Source organism: Plecotus auritus (assembly GCF_963455305.1).
Source record: "Plecotus auritus genome assembly, chromosome: 6".
NCBI classification, from domain to species: Eukaryota; Metazoa; Chordata; class Mammalia; order Chiroptera; family Vespertilionidae; genus Plecotus; species Plecotus auritus.
The window spans coordinates 40,069,032-40,083,117 of NC_137773.1; the positions used below are offsets into that span (position 1 = coordinate 40,069,032).

Consider the following 14,086-nt stretch of genomic DNA (forward strand, 5'->3'; position numbering starts at 1 on the left):
AATTATTGTATTACTTATTATTATTAATCTACTTTTGTCCACCTCTGTATAAAAAAGAATACCTAGCAACTGGTAGATACTCAAATATTTGGTGAATGAATAAACAGAGGAACAGGCTTTCAGGGCTTTTTGCTACGTACCAATCACACTGCTTTATGCTCGACATTTAACCAGAATAATTTACTCAATTAGAATCCTCTTGATGGGACCGTTTACCCAGTAGAAAAGACCTTCCCTAGTGACCAGAATGTGATCTCCAAACATTATTTCCTATTAAAAGCAACTGGGGTACCTAGGAGAAATGGCTGATTCAAAGTCTATAGCTAGAAATGTAGAAGATGAGCTAGAGTATCTGTCATATCTGTGAGCAAGGAAGCTATAAGACACTACCAGGGTCATATCAAAAAACTTTAAGAGCCGCCAAAACCGGTTTGGCTCGGTGGATAGAGCGTCAGCCTGCGGACTGAAGGGTCCCAGGTTCGATTCCGGTCAAGGGCATGTAACTTGGTTGCGGGCACATCCCCAGTAGGAGGTGTGCAGGAGGCAGCTGATCTATGTTTCTCTCTCATCGATGTTTCTGGCTATCTATCCCTCTTCCTTCCTCTCTGTAAGAAATCAATAAAATATATTTAAAAAAAAAAAAAAAAAAACTTTAAGAGCCAAAGTAAAAAGGTTCTCCCTGGCCAAAACTAGAACAACCAAAATATTGATAAAAATAGTGAATTAAAACACATTAAATATGTTTGAATCCCAGAGTTCATAATGATACTTTAAAAAAAACACAGCCAACTGGTCATTGTTAAAGAATGTTAGGGATTCAATTATTTTTGCAATTGGTAAAGGATAAATAACGTCACTGTCGGGCTCGTACAGTGGTGTTATGGTTTGCTATTAAAGTTCAGAAGAGCCCATCGGCATGGCTCAGTGGTTGAGCATCAACCTATGAACCAGGAGGTCAAGGTTCAATTCCCAGTCAGGGCACATGACCGAGGTGCGGGCTTGGTCCCCAGTTGGGGGACATGCAGGAGGAAGCCAATCAATGATTCTCTCTCATCATTGATATTTCTATCTTTCTCTCCCTTTCTCTCTGAAATCAATAAAAATATATTTAAAATAATAATCATAGTTAAATTATGTGTTATTATATATTATTTAAAGAAACCCAAAACTTCAATTTCAATTATCGAACTCAATCATTTGATGTATATTTTACTGACAACACAGAGCCACATAACTTGACAAAGCCACCATTAAAAATTTACTTTAACCACTCAGAATTAAATCAGAATTAAAAGGACACTCTCATTCACTAGTTACTATCTCTTATTTTCACATATCAACATGTTCTAAGACTAAAGTTCAATAAACACTGCTGTTTACTAAAACATTTTACCTTACCTCTCTACTAGATAAAAACTCAACCAGAAACAGAAAAAGAAAAATAATTTGAATCATACCTGGGAGCATGCTCCCTTAAGGAAAATGTCAGCAAGTTTCAACCTTATCAGCATTAAATATTACCTTATCAAATGATTCTGCTAAGCTAAACAAGAGAAGTACAAAATTTGTGTGAAGCTGATTATGCTGGTTATAATTTACAATAATTAACATCTCCCAACATTCAGGTTAACCTCCCCCTGAGACATGCAAACAGACTGTTAATAATCCAGAACACAAAACTAGATAGTATATACCAAGAAAACTTGTATAATTTGTGAGTACTTAAAATGGCTAAAAGAGAACATTTCATATAACAATGGAAAAATAAAGACTTTCTCCTTTTTTTGGTACAACACTATGACTTATAATTTCTAATCAATTCTTAACACAAAAACAAAAACATACGTGCAATTTTTCTTTTAGCCAAACACTTTGCTCTATTCAACTGTTTTGTCTTCATTTTCTGCAATCCATTTTCCTCATGTGGTTCCTGTTTCAAATCAAAGAAATATGATCAGGATGGCTACCATAAAAAGTAGTACTCTTTCCATCTCCTCTACAGCTAGGAGGCTGCTGAGGTTCTGAAGAATCAGCGGTTGTAAACATTCACAGAAAACATCAGTAAAAGATCCTTTACAGTACTGCCCTGGCCGAGTGGCTCAGTTAGTTAGAGCGTTGTCTCACACACAAAAAGTTTTCAAGTTTGACTCCTGGTCAGGACACATACCTAGGTTTCGGGTTCAATCCCTGGGTGGGGTGCATTCAGGAGGCAACCAATCAAAGTTTCTCTTTCATATCAATGTTTTTTCTCTCCCTTCCTCTCTCTCTAAAATCAATTTTTTTTAAAAAAAAGATCCTTTACAGTACCAAAAAAATGTAGATCTGGAACCAATAAATATCACAAAAATAAAAAATATTTAACATACTGACATGATCTGTCATACACATGCTCATGTAAAAAGTGGACTATCCGCAAAATAGTAGTAAGCATGCACCCAAGTTCAGAAAAGGCTTGAAAGTTTTAAAATCACCCTGGCTAGTATTGCTCAATGGCTAGAGTGTCAGCCCACACACCAAAGGGTTGCGGGTTCAATTCCCAAACAAGGGCACATAGCTGGGTTGCAGGTTCAATTCCCAATTATGCCTATGCAAGAGACAACCAATCCATATGTTTCTCTCACATCAATGTTTCTCTCTCTCTCTCCCCCTCCCTCCCTCTCTAAAAATCAATAGAAAGAATATCCCTGGATGAGGATTAACAAAACAAAACAAAAAAAGTTTAAAAAATAATGTTTTAACTCAGTGCAAATTTTTTTAATTAGTACTTCAAAAAGCAAGAGAACAACTTGGTGAAAGTAAGCAACATATTTGTCAGACAAAGGGCTAATTTTCCTTTTATAGTCATACATTGCATAAAGACATTTAACTCAACAACATACTCCATATATTACAGTGGTCTCATAAGATTATAATGAAGCTGAAAAATTCCTATCACTGAGTGACATCATAGCCAATGCAACATCATACACAACATATTACATGTTTTGATGATGCTGGTGTAAACAAGTCTACACTGCTGCCAGTCATAAAAGCATAGTATATACTATCTATGTATATAAAAAGCTAAGTGACCAACCGTACATCCATCTGACCGGTACATATGATGCGCACTGGCAATTTAAAAATAAACATGACTCATGCATGCACAATACATATAAAGCTCTCGCTGATGCATGTAAAAGGCTACGTGACCAACCTGACACTTCTATTATAGAGAAAGGGTGAATAGCGATATTAAAATATTTCTTCTAATTAATTTCCTTTCAATATGCACAAATCCGTGCACTGGGCCACTAGTTGTATATAGTACATAATACTTGATAATGGTAATAAATGACTATGTTACTGGTTTATGTATTTACTATAATTTTTGTTATTTTATATTCCTTCTACTTACCAAAAAAGTTTGCTGTAAAACAGTATGCCATGTTACACCAGCAGTAACCTCATACATCTTGTGCTTACCATATATCTTGATTGCATCATTTTCTCTTATTCTTGATTAGTCTTGTGCTGTTTTATATAGTAACATGCTGTACAAGTTTGTAGCCTAGGAGCAATAGGCTATACCAGTGGTCGGCAAACCACAGCTCGCGAGCCACGGTTTGCCGCTCTGTTGACTGAGTTTGCCAACCACTGGGCTATACCATATAGCCTAAGGTGTATAAGACTAGGTTTGTGTAAGTACACTCTATGATATTCACACAACAATGAGATCTCCTAACAATGCATTTCTCAGAATGTGATGTTAAGTGGTGCATGACTATATATAAAGACCTCTTACAAATCAATTAACAAAACAATATTTAGCCTCTTCCCATAGGAAAAGACACGTTAAGACATTTCCTAGAAAACCATACACAAGGGGCTCATAAGTATATGAAAAGATGCTCAATTTCACTTTGGAAATGCAAATCAAAACAATTTTATAGATACTATATTTTTTTACCTATACTAGGTAAAAATTAAAATGTTTTATAAAACACTGTGGGGAAACAGGTACTCTCATACCACTGATAAGATATAATGGAGCCGAAACCAGTTTGGCTCAGTGGATAGAGCATCGGCCTGCGGACTGAAAGGTCCCGGGTTCGATTCCGGTCAAGGGCATGTACCTTGGTTGCGGGCACATCCCCAGTGTGGGGTGTGCAGGAGGCAGCTGATCGATGTTTCTCTCTCATCAATGTTTCTAGCTCTCTATCCCTCTCCCTTCCTCTCTGTGAAATATCAATAAAATATATTTAAAAAAAAAAAAGATATAATGGATGCAATATTCTAGTTTAGAGAACAAATTCGAAATAACCTCTAAAATCATAAATATACAACACACTCTTTGTCCATCAATATACTTCTAGGAATTTATTCTACAGATATTTAGCCTCTTTGTGAATAATTATGTTCAGAGTAGAATGTTTTGTCATTGTAAAAGACTAAACAACCTCAATCAATGCTACTCAAAGTATGATCTATAGGTGAAAATCAGCACACTGATTGTTTCTAGTCTGCAACAAAATAAGCACAGAAATTGAGAATAAGCATTTAGAAACTTTTACAGCAATCTGACATTGCTACAACATCCATGCAGGATAAGAGGATTTACAAGGTGAAAGCTGCAGACCAGTCATTTACAAAAACACCAAATTATAATAATATGTGCTGTTTTAAAGTCATTTATTAAAATCCAAAGTATATAAATATCTGAGAAAATATAGACATTTATCTTATATTAACTATATTTTTAATCAAGCCCATTTTTAAAGTTATACTTCAATATTATTAGCTAAACAAGAAAAGTATACTTTATATTATTTATTTTTAATCCTAATTTATAGATTTCAAACAAGCTTCACTGGACTTTTGTCATCAAGAAAAAACAAATCTTTCTGAAATAGCAGTAGCAGTAAAAAAAATAATGATCCAAGTAATTGTGATGAAGGGCAAAAGTTTAATTCTGGTTTTACTCAGAAATATGATCCTTCACATATTGAGTTCAGTTTTAAACCCACAACTGATGGTGTAGTATAACAATCAGAGTGTCTTATTTCTAAATATATACTAACTAAAAAACTATGAAAACTTGAACATTTATATAGAAAATAAAGTTCAAAATAAATTTAAAAATCTGAGTATTAAATTAATAAGCTCACACAGATGCTTAATACTTCATATATAAAAGTACTTTATAGATTTCTTATAAATACTATATTTACTAAGACAAAAAAAACTATATAGAAAGAAATTAGTTAAAGACAGCAAAGTTGTTTACTTGGATATAATGTGTGAATCTGAGGCAAAGAAGGTAGCTCAAGTACCATATTCCAATGGTAACATAGCTTAATATATTCAGAAAGCAGATCATGATATGGAAGATCAATTAATAAAACAAATAAAGCTAGCAACATATTTTCATTGCAACCTCATGAGTGGACAGATATCGGCAACACAGCAATACTTTTAGGAAATGTGTGATGAGCCTGATGGTAGAAAAATTCTTTCAGCTTTATTTTTGACAAACATTATAAGTTCTGAACTGTTTAAAACCATAAAGGGTTAAACTTTTACATTTTTATGTAGCTAGGAGTAACAACAGGAAAATTTCCTAGATTAAGGAACTTGTGCCAAAATGTTCCTGAATGACTATACCATTTACTCATTACATTCTAAGACAAAACAAAACAAAAAAGTCTTTAAAAAATGCACAAAAATACCAAGACATGAAAAGAACATGAAGTGTATATTAAAAATTAGTTGGTAGGATAGTTTTATGAGCAAGTGCTAGTAAACCTTAAAGAACAGATCACTCCTTTATTATCTAAACTGTGGTAGGACATGAAAAAAAATAAGAAGCGTCCTTCTATATTATAGCATAAATCTGAAACTAAAATCTGATATAATTAAAAAAAAAGACAATTATATAAAAATCAATGCCACTAGGAATACAAATGCAAAACTCATAAATGATATGAAAAAGTAAATTCTATATTATGTTAATGTAATACTAAGTAAAATTTTCTCCAGAAATGCAAAAATGTTCCAACATTGGACAATGTATTAATGAACTATATATTAATTGATTAAAGGAGAAAAACTATGCCATCATCTTGCTAAATAATGAAAAGGCATTTGATTAAACATCCATTCCTGAAAATACTAATAGAAAATAAGCAATTAAAGGATATTTCTATAATAAATATAATGTAGAAATAAGAAACCAATAACAAAACATCAGAATACTTCCACAATTCAAAATCAAAACAAAGATGTACTCTATCACTGACAACAATTAACATTATTCTGGAGGCTATAGTCAATGCAATGAAACAAAAAAATTAGCTATAAGTACTAGAAAGGAAGAGAGAAAATGATCATTTTTAGCAGATACAAGTGCCTACACCTATAACCCAAGATAATAACTGAATAATTATTCCAAAAATATGTGACAGATCAATGGAACAAAATTTTAAAATCTAAAACAAAACAAAAAAAACATTTATAGACAAGATTTTAATTTATAATAAAGATAAAATTTCAAATCTTTGGGAAAAGGTAGATTATAGAAAAACATTGGTAGAACTGCCTAACCACTAAGACTCAGTTTTGCAACATATATATGTATACTGTTTAGACATAAATATAAATATGATAGAATCATAAGGGAAAGAATGGAAAGATAAAACAAACACAGTGGAGTAGTTACCTTTACATGGGTGAAAAGGGATGCAATTGGGGAGGGTCACACTAAATCAAGAGGGCTTCTAAGGTGGTGAATACAGATGCTCAGATTATTTTTTTAACTATGCATTTACATTTTATGCACTCTCCTACATGTGTGACATATTTGACAATTTTTTAAAATTTTAATGAGATAGAGCTATATGTGCTGTTACAGAAAGATATCCAAGAAATATTAAGTGGAAAAAGCAAAACAGTATGTATAGCATGATTTCTATTCTATAAAAGTTTTTATTGATGGTATAAGCATAAAGTTTTTTTTTCTGGAAGAATACAAGAAACATACACTGACTAAGGTATACATCTTCATTTCATACCTTTCTATACTGTTTTGTTTTCAGTTTTTATTCTGTTTTGATTTAGCATTACATAACTTTTTAGAAATGTTATATCTGTGTGTGGTAGAATTGATGGGTTGCTTTGTTTTCTTCTTTATACTTTTACACCTTTACAAAACACTATTTGAGCCCTAACCAGTTTGGCTCAGTGGATAGAGCATCAGCCTGCGGACTGAAAGGACCCAGGTTCGATTCCAGTCAAGGGCATGTACCTTGGTTGCGGGCACATCCCCAGTAGGGGATGTGCAGGAGACAGCTGATTGATGTTTCTCGCTCATCAATGTTTCTAACTCTCTATCCTTCTTCCTTCCCCTCTGTAAAAAATCAATAAAATATATATTTTTTTAAAAAGAAGACACATTTCGCCCTAACCGGTTTGGCTCAGTGGATAGAGCGTCAGCCTGCGGACTCAAGGGTCCCAGGTTCGATTCCGGTCAAGGGCATGTACCTTGGTTGCGGGCACATCCCCAGTAGGAGGTGTGCAGGAGGCAGCTGATCTATGTTTCTCTCTCATCGATGTTTCTAACTCTCTATCCCTCTCCCTTCCCCTCTGTAAAAAAATCAATAAAATATATATTTTTTTTTAAAAAAAGAAGACATATTTCTATTTATAAAAAAAAAAAAACTATTTGACAAAACACTAATTAAAAAATGTACTATGAGGAAATTTTTAAAATATACTAGAGGCCCGGTGTACGAAATTTGTGCACGGGGCAGGGGGGAGGGGGAAGTCCCCTCAGCCCAGCCTGCACCCTCTCCAATCCGGGACCCCTTGGGGGATATCCAACTGCCGGTTTAGGCCCAATCCCGGGGACCGGACCTAAACCGGCAGTGGGACATCCCTCTCACAATCCTGGACCACTAGCTCCTAATCGCTCACCTGCCTGCCTGCCTGGTCACCCCTAACTACCCCCTCCCTGCCGGCCTGGTCGCCCCCAACTGCCTCATTCTGCCGGCCTGGTCGCCCCTAACTGCCCCCCCACTGGCCTGGTCACCCCTCACTGCCCCCCCTGCCAAACTAATTGCCCCAAACTGCCCTCCCCGCCAGCCTGGTTGCCCCTAATTGCCCCCCCTGCCAGCCTGGTAACCCCCAACTGCCCCCCCGCCGCCAGCCTGGTCACCCCCAACTGTCCCCACTGCTGGCCTGGTTGCTCCCAACTGGCCCCCTCCCCCGTCGGCCTGGTCGCCCCATGCAGCCTGCTGTTCAGTCATTTGGTCATCCCTCACTAAACCCCCTGCCAGCCTGGTCATAGGTAGCCATCTTGTGAGGGCATGACAGTCAATTTGCATATTACCTCTTTATTATATAGGAGGATATCCAGTAGAGTTATGAAAAAATTCTCAATCTTTCTGATTATTAAAAATATACAACTTTTTGATCATCAAATGGGAAAAACTTTAATAGTTGTAATAGTCTTGGCAAGGGGACAAGAAATGAACTGCTGATAAGAATATAAGTAAGGCCCTAACTGGTTTGGCTCAGTGGATAGAGTGTCGGCCTGCGGACTCAAGGGTCCCAGGTTTGATTCCGGCCAAGGGCATGTACCTTGGTTGCAGGCACCTACCCAGTAGGGAGTGTGCAGGAGGCAGCTGATCGATGTTTCTCTCTCATCGATGTTTCTAACTCTCTATTCTTCTCCCTTCCTCTCTGTTAAAAATCAATAAAATATGTTTAAAAAAAAAAAAAGAATATAAGTAAGATTAGACTGTGAAGGTTCTGACAGAGTAAACCATATTAAAGTTCTAAACTGATCTTGTAGGTATTACAGTCACAAATTTTTAAGCAATCAAGTACAAAGATATAAAATCTGAAATCTTAAAAGAAAGTTGGAGTAAACTAAGTGAAATGTAGAGAGAAAAAGCTGAAGGCACAGAAGCAAGTTCAGAGTCTATAGCAAGAACTCAAATAACAAATGATCAAAATGAAACTGAGTAAAAATTGCAAGGTCTGGCAAGCTGGCATTAAGGTTTAGTCACAACACAAACCAGTCTTGGGTAACAAGGCCTAGTTTGAGACCTAGAGCTCCACTCTTCAAAATACTGACCTCTCCATCACTATCAGATATCACAATGAGTGCATCCTCCAGTTTACGCTTCCTCCTCACATTGACAGGACTAGAAGCTTCCGCATCTTTCTTCTCCAAGTTCTGAGCTTCAGGGGCTTCTTTAACTTTTTTCTTTCTTCGTGGCATCCTTCTGTCTGAAATACATGGACAAATAATTCATTCAAAGTATAAGTTTACTAACCCTAGCCAGATTGGCTCAGTGGATAGAGAGTTGGCCTGTGGACTGAAGGGTCCCAGGTTCAATTCCAGTCAAGGGTACATGCCTGGGTTGCGGGCTCGATCCCCAGTAGGGGGTGTACGGAAGGCAGCTGATCAATGATTCTCTGTCATCATTGATGTTTCTATCTCTCTATCCCTCTCCCTTCCTCTCTGAAATCAATAAAAATATATTTTTTAAAAAGCTTAAGTTTTCTAGATGCTATTTGTAATTTAATCATATAAAAGAAAAAGATACTCATCTAATAAAAGTAAAACTGGATGTCTGAACTTTACTACTCTTTAATGAAATTTTAATAGGAATAATACGACAAATTATCCTAGTTCCTTAAACACTGACTTAGATCATTGGTTTTCTTGACTGCGTATTATAATTTATCTAAAAAGATTTTTTAATACCAATGCCTTAACCTGATAAAAATATATCTCCAAAAAACCAACAGTAATATCATACTTAAAGATAAAAGACTGAATGCTTTCTCCTTAAGATAGGAATAAGACAAGAATGTCTGCTTTTATCCTTTCTATTGAACTTTATACTGGAAATTCTAGGCAGATCAATTATTCAAGAAGAAATAAAAGACACCAAAGCTGAAAAGGAAGAAGTAAAACTATCGTCATTTGCTGATAACATAACCTTATAATTTTTTAAAAATACTATAATGAATGAGTTCAGCAAGATTACACAATATAAGGTCAATATACAAAAAAACTAGCAATGAACAATCCAAAAATGAAATTTGAAAAATTCTAACAGCTTAGAAATAAATTTAATGAAGGAAGTAGAAGATCTGCAAATGGAAACTTTAAAATCCCTGTTGGCTTTTTTGGGGAAATAGACAGCTGATCCTAAAATTCACATGGAAACAGAGGGTCCCAGAACAGGCAAACCAATCTTGAAAAAAGTGAAATAATTTTAAGGAACCACATATCTCAGTTTCAAAATTTACCACAGCCCTAGCTGGTTTGGCTCAGTGGATAGAGTGTCAGCCTGTAGACTGAAGGGTCCCGGGTTCGATTCCAGTCAAGGGCACATGCCGGGTTGTGGGCTTAATCCCCAGCAGGGAGCGTGCAGGAAGCAACCGACCAATGACTCTCTCTCATCATTAATGTTTCTCTCTCTCCCTCTCCCTCTCCCTTTCTAAAATCAGTTTTTAAAAATGTTTTTCAAAAAAAATCTTACCACAAAGCTAGTGAACAAGACACTGTGGCACACTGGCACAAGGATAGACAAAAATAGACGGTACAGAACTGAGAATCCAGAAAACACCCACACATTGTCAATTTTCAACAAGGATGACAAAATACTTGGAGAAAGTATAGTCTTTTCAACAAATGTAGATATCCACATACAAAAGAATGAAATAGGACCTCTACCTATCATATACAAAAAGTTGCAAGAAATGGAATTAGATTCTTAAGAGAAACATAGGCATAAATTTTTGGGATCTTGAATAGGAAATGGTTTGTTAAATATGACATCAAAAGCATAAGCAACAACAACAAAAATAAAGAAACTGGGCTTTGTTTAAATCAAAAACTTTGCCCAGCCAATGTGGTTCAGTAGTTGAGCGTCGACCTATGAACCAGGAGGTCACAGTTCGATTCCCGGTCAGGACACGTGTGCCTGGGTTGTGGGATCAATCCCCAGTATGGAGCGTTCAGGAGGCAGCCAATCAATGATTCTCTCTCATCATTGATGTTTCTATCTCTCTCCCTTCCTTTCTGAAATTAATTTTAAAAATATATTTTTTAAAAAAAACCTTTGTGCTTCAAACTATAATATTAAGAAATTGAGCCCTGACCAAGTGGTGCAGTAGGTTGGAGCATCATCCTGTACACCAAAAAGTTGCTAGGTTGATTTCATGTCAGGGCACATACCTAGGTCACAGTTCAATCCCCCGTTGGGGCCCATTCGGGATCAGTGTTTCTCTCTCATATCGACGTTTTTCTCTCTCTCTCCACCTTCCTCTCTCTAAAATCAATAAAAGGATCCTTGAGTAAGGATTTTTAATTTTTATTGTTGAGAGTATTACAAATGTCCATCTTTCTCCCTCTATTGCCCCCCTCCACCTGTTTCCCACCCTGCCCCCAGGTCTTCACCACCCGTGTCCATAGGTAAGATCTTTGGTTGATCTCTCCCACCCCCTCCTTTTCCTCTGAGATTCATGTCTGTTCCATGTTTCCATGCCTGATTCTATTTTATTCACCAGTTTATTTTGTTCATTAGATTTCTTGTTCGTTTATTTTGATTTTAGATTCAATTGTTGATAAATATGTATTTATTGCCATTTTATTGTTCATATATTTTATCTTTTTTCTCTTCTTCCTCTTTTTGAAGAACTAGAGGCCCAGTGCATGAAAATTCATGCACTGGAGGGGGAGGTCCCTCAGCTCGGCCTGCCCCCTCTCAGAGTCCGGGAGCCCTCAGGGGCAAGAGGCAACCCAGCAATCAGGGGAAGGCGATGCCCCCATCACACCTCTGCTGCTGCCACTACCAGCAGCGCAAGCCTTGGCTGGCCCTGGTTACCTGAGCCTCAGGCCAGCCCTAGGCAGCTGGGCAGCCGGGCAGCCGCCATCCGAAGCTTGCCTGTGCCTTGGCCGGCCCTGCTTGCCTGAGCCTCAGTCAGTGGGGAGGGTGCAGGAGGACCCAAGGCCCCCGGCGGGGCTGAGGGGACTCCGGCAGCAGGAGCGTGGAGTGGCCGGCCCCAGCTGAGGAAGGGAGGATACTTCCAATGACATGAGTTATAACTTCCAATTTGTTGGACACCACAGTCAGGCTTCAGCTTCAGGGGAGGGAAAAAGAAAGGAATGGGCAGCTCGTTGGAGGAGCCTGGGCCAGCTGTCAGTCAGTGGGGTGGGCCGGCCCCACCCCTGCTGTGGGCACTGCCATCGTGTGATGGTGTGATGGTCAATTTGCATATTACCTCTTTATAATATAAGATACCCTTCAATCGTTCATGTAATACTGGTTTGGTGATGATGAACTCCTTTAGCTTATTCTTGTCTGGGAAGGTCTTTATCTGAGCCCCAATTAGTGACCCCCAATAAATGATAGCTTTGCTGGGTAATCTTGGTTGTAGGTCCTTGCTATTCATCACTTTGAATCTTTTTTTGCCACGCCCTTCTGGCCTGCAAAGTGTCTGTTGAGAAATCAGCTGACAGTAGTAGTAGCTAATTAACTGCTTTTAAGAATCTCTTGTCTTTAACCTTTTGCATTTTTATTATGGTGTCTTGGTATGGGCCTCTTTGGTTTCATCTTGTTTGGGACTCTGTGCTTTCTGAACTTTTATGTCTACTTCCTTCACCAGGTAGAGGAAGTTTTCTGTCATTATTATTATTATTAAACATGTTTTTATTGATTTTTATAAGCTGTTTTTATCACTATTTACACGTTAGGAAATTATTCAAAATCAAACAGTTGTTAACTTGGTAATTGACTATGTTGAGAATTGAAGCCCCATGTGTCTGATTCCAAAAAGACATTCTTTGATTGAATTACACAGCAATGCCTCCTCCCTGACAGGAAAAAAATAAAGACAGAAGCATAGTACTTCCACTTTTCCTGGGTGTTACTTATATCTCAGTAAGACATAGTGGCTATACAGGAACACTGGAGTCAAGCTGCCTGGACTCAAAGCCAGCTCTACCTTCGAGCTGTGTCATTGATCATCTGTAAATTGAAGGTCCCGCGCCTGTTAATGAAGATTAAATAAACACGTTTGTGGATAAGGATTGAAGCATGGTCTGTAGTCGTACAGAGGAGAGGCAACAGTTACGCTGGAGGGGGCAGTGGTAAATGATGATAAGGATTTCCAAAGGAAATCTGGCAAAATAGTGAATGCAAGGATCGCTCCCGACAAAGCGGTAGCCCGACAAGGGAGCGGCCGTTACCCTGCCTCCTCCCGGCTTCCGCTGGAGGAAGACGCCTCCGAGAGGCTGGCGGGCGGGGAGCGAGAAATGCGAAGGGGACGCCTTGGAGGAAGAAGGCCGCACCCCCAGGGTGAGGGGGCGGGCCCGGCACGTGGAGGGGGGGCGGAAGCCCACAGGCGACCGAAAGGCCCACCCCGGCGTTGGGAGGCGCCTACCCGGCGTCCCAAATGGCCATCTCGGGTGTCCCGAGAGGCTCGACTGAGCGTCGAGAGGGCCCTACCCGTTTGTCAGAGGCGCCCCTGCGAGTGAGGAGCGGGACGCGGACCCGGTGAGGGAGAGGCGGCGGGAAGAGGGCGGACTGGATAGTGTGGAGGCGGCAGGTACTCACCGACCGGCCCTCGCGGTTGGGCCGAGCCCCTCCTCCCGGTGCGGGGGTCACGAGCGTCTGCACAACGTCAGGAGCTGGGGGCGGGCGAGCGGAGGTGCGCGCGAAGTTGGGCACTGCCCGGAGGAGACGCGGGCGTCCGGTGACGAAACCAACGAGCACCGCGCGGGGGAAGCCACCGCCAGGACGTACCAACTGCTGGGGGGGGGGGGGCGCCACCACCCGGGTGCATCCAGCAGTCGGGCCCCTGCCTGTGCTCTCGCGGTGTGCTGGTTCGATGTGTCATCCCTAGCACTTTGAAGGAAACCAGAGCAGCACAGAGCCCGCAAAACACTCTAGTTAACCCTTCCAAGTTTTCTCTGGCACATCAAACCTCTTCTGGCCCTTTTGCATGTATCTAGTTATACTGAAATTATCTGTTCACGTGACCGCTTGAAAACTCTCCGGGTAGAGGTTACAGTCTGATCATTTCAGGG

General features: G+C 39.1%; 1 protein-coding gene across 2 annotated transcripts in view; it reads right to left on the minus strand.

The window, feature by feature from the left end:
• UIMC1 (ubiquitin interaction motif containing 1) overlaps positions 1-13,754 on the minus strand; it is an 86,628-nt gene extending 72,874 nt beyond the window's left edge. Inside the window, exons 1-3 of one of the 2 annotated variants that reach the window (XM_080672643.1) lie at positions 13,614-13,754; positions 9,116-9,270; positions 1,846-1,930 (exon numbers count right to left, since the gene is read on the minus strand). In XM_080672643.1, the coding sequence (XP_080528769.1) occupies positions 1,846-1,930; positions 9,116-9,262 (232 nt within the window). In that variant the 5' untranslated portion in view covers positions 9,263-9,270; positions 13,614-13,754. The remainder of the gene's footprint in view (positions 1-1,845; positions 1,931-9,115; positions 9,271-13,613) is intronic. The other variant, XM_080672644.1, reaches the window with a different exon arrangement.
• Positions 13,755-14,086: the final 332 nt, after the last annotated feature.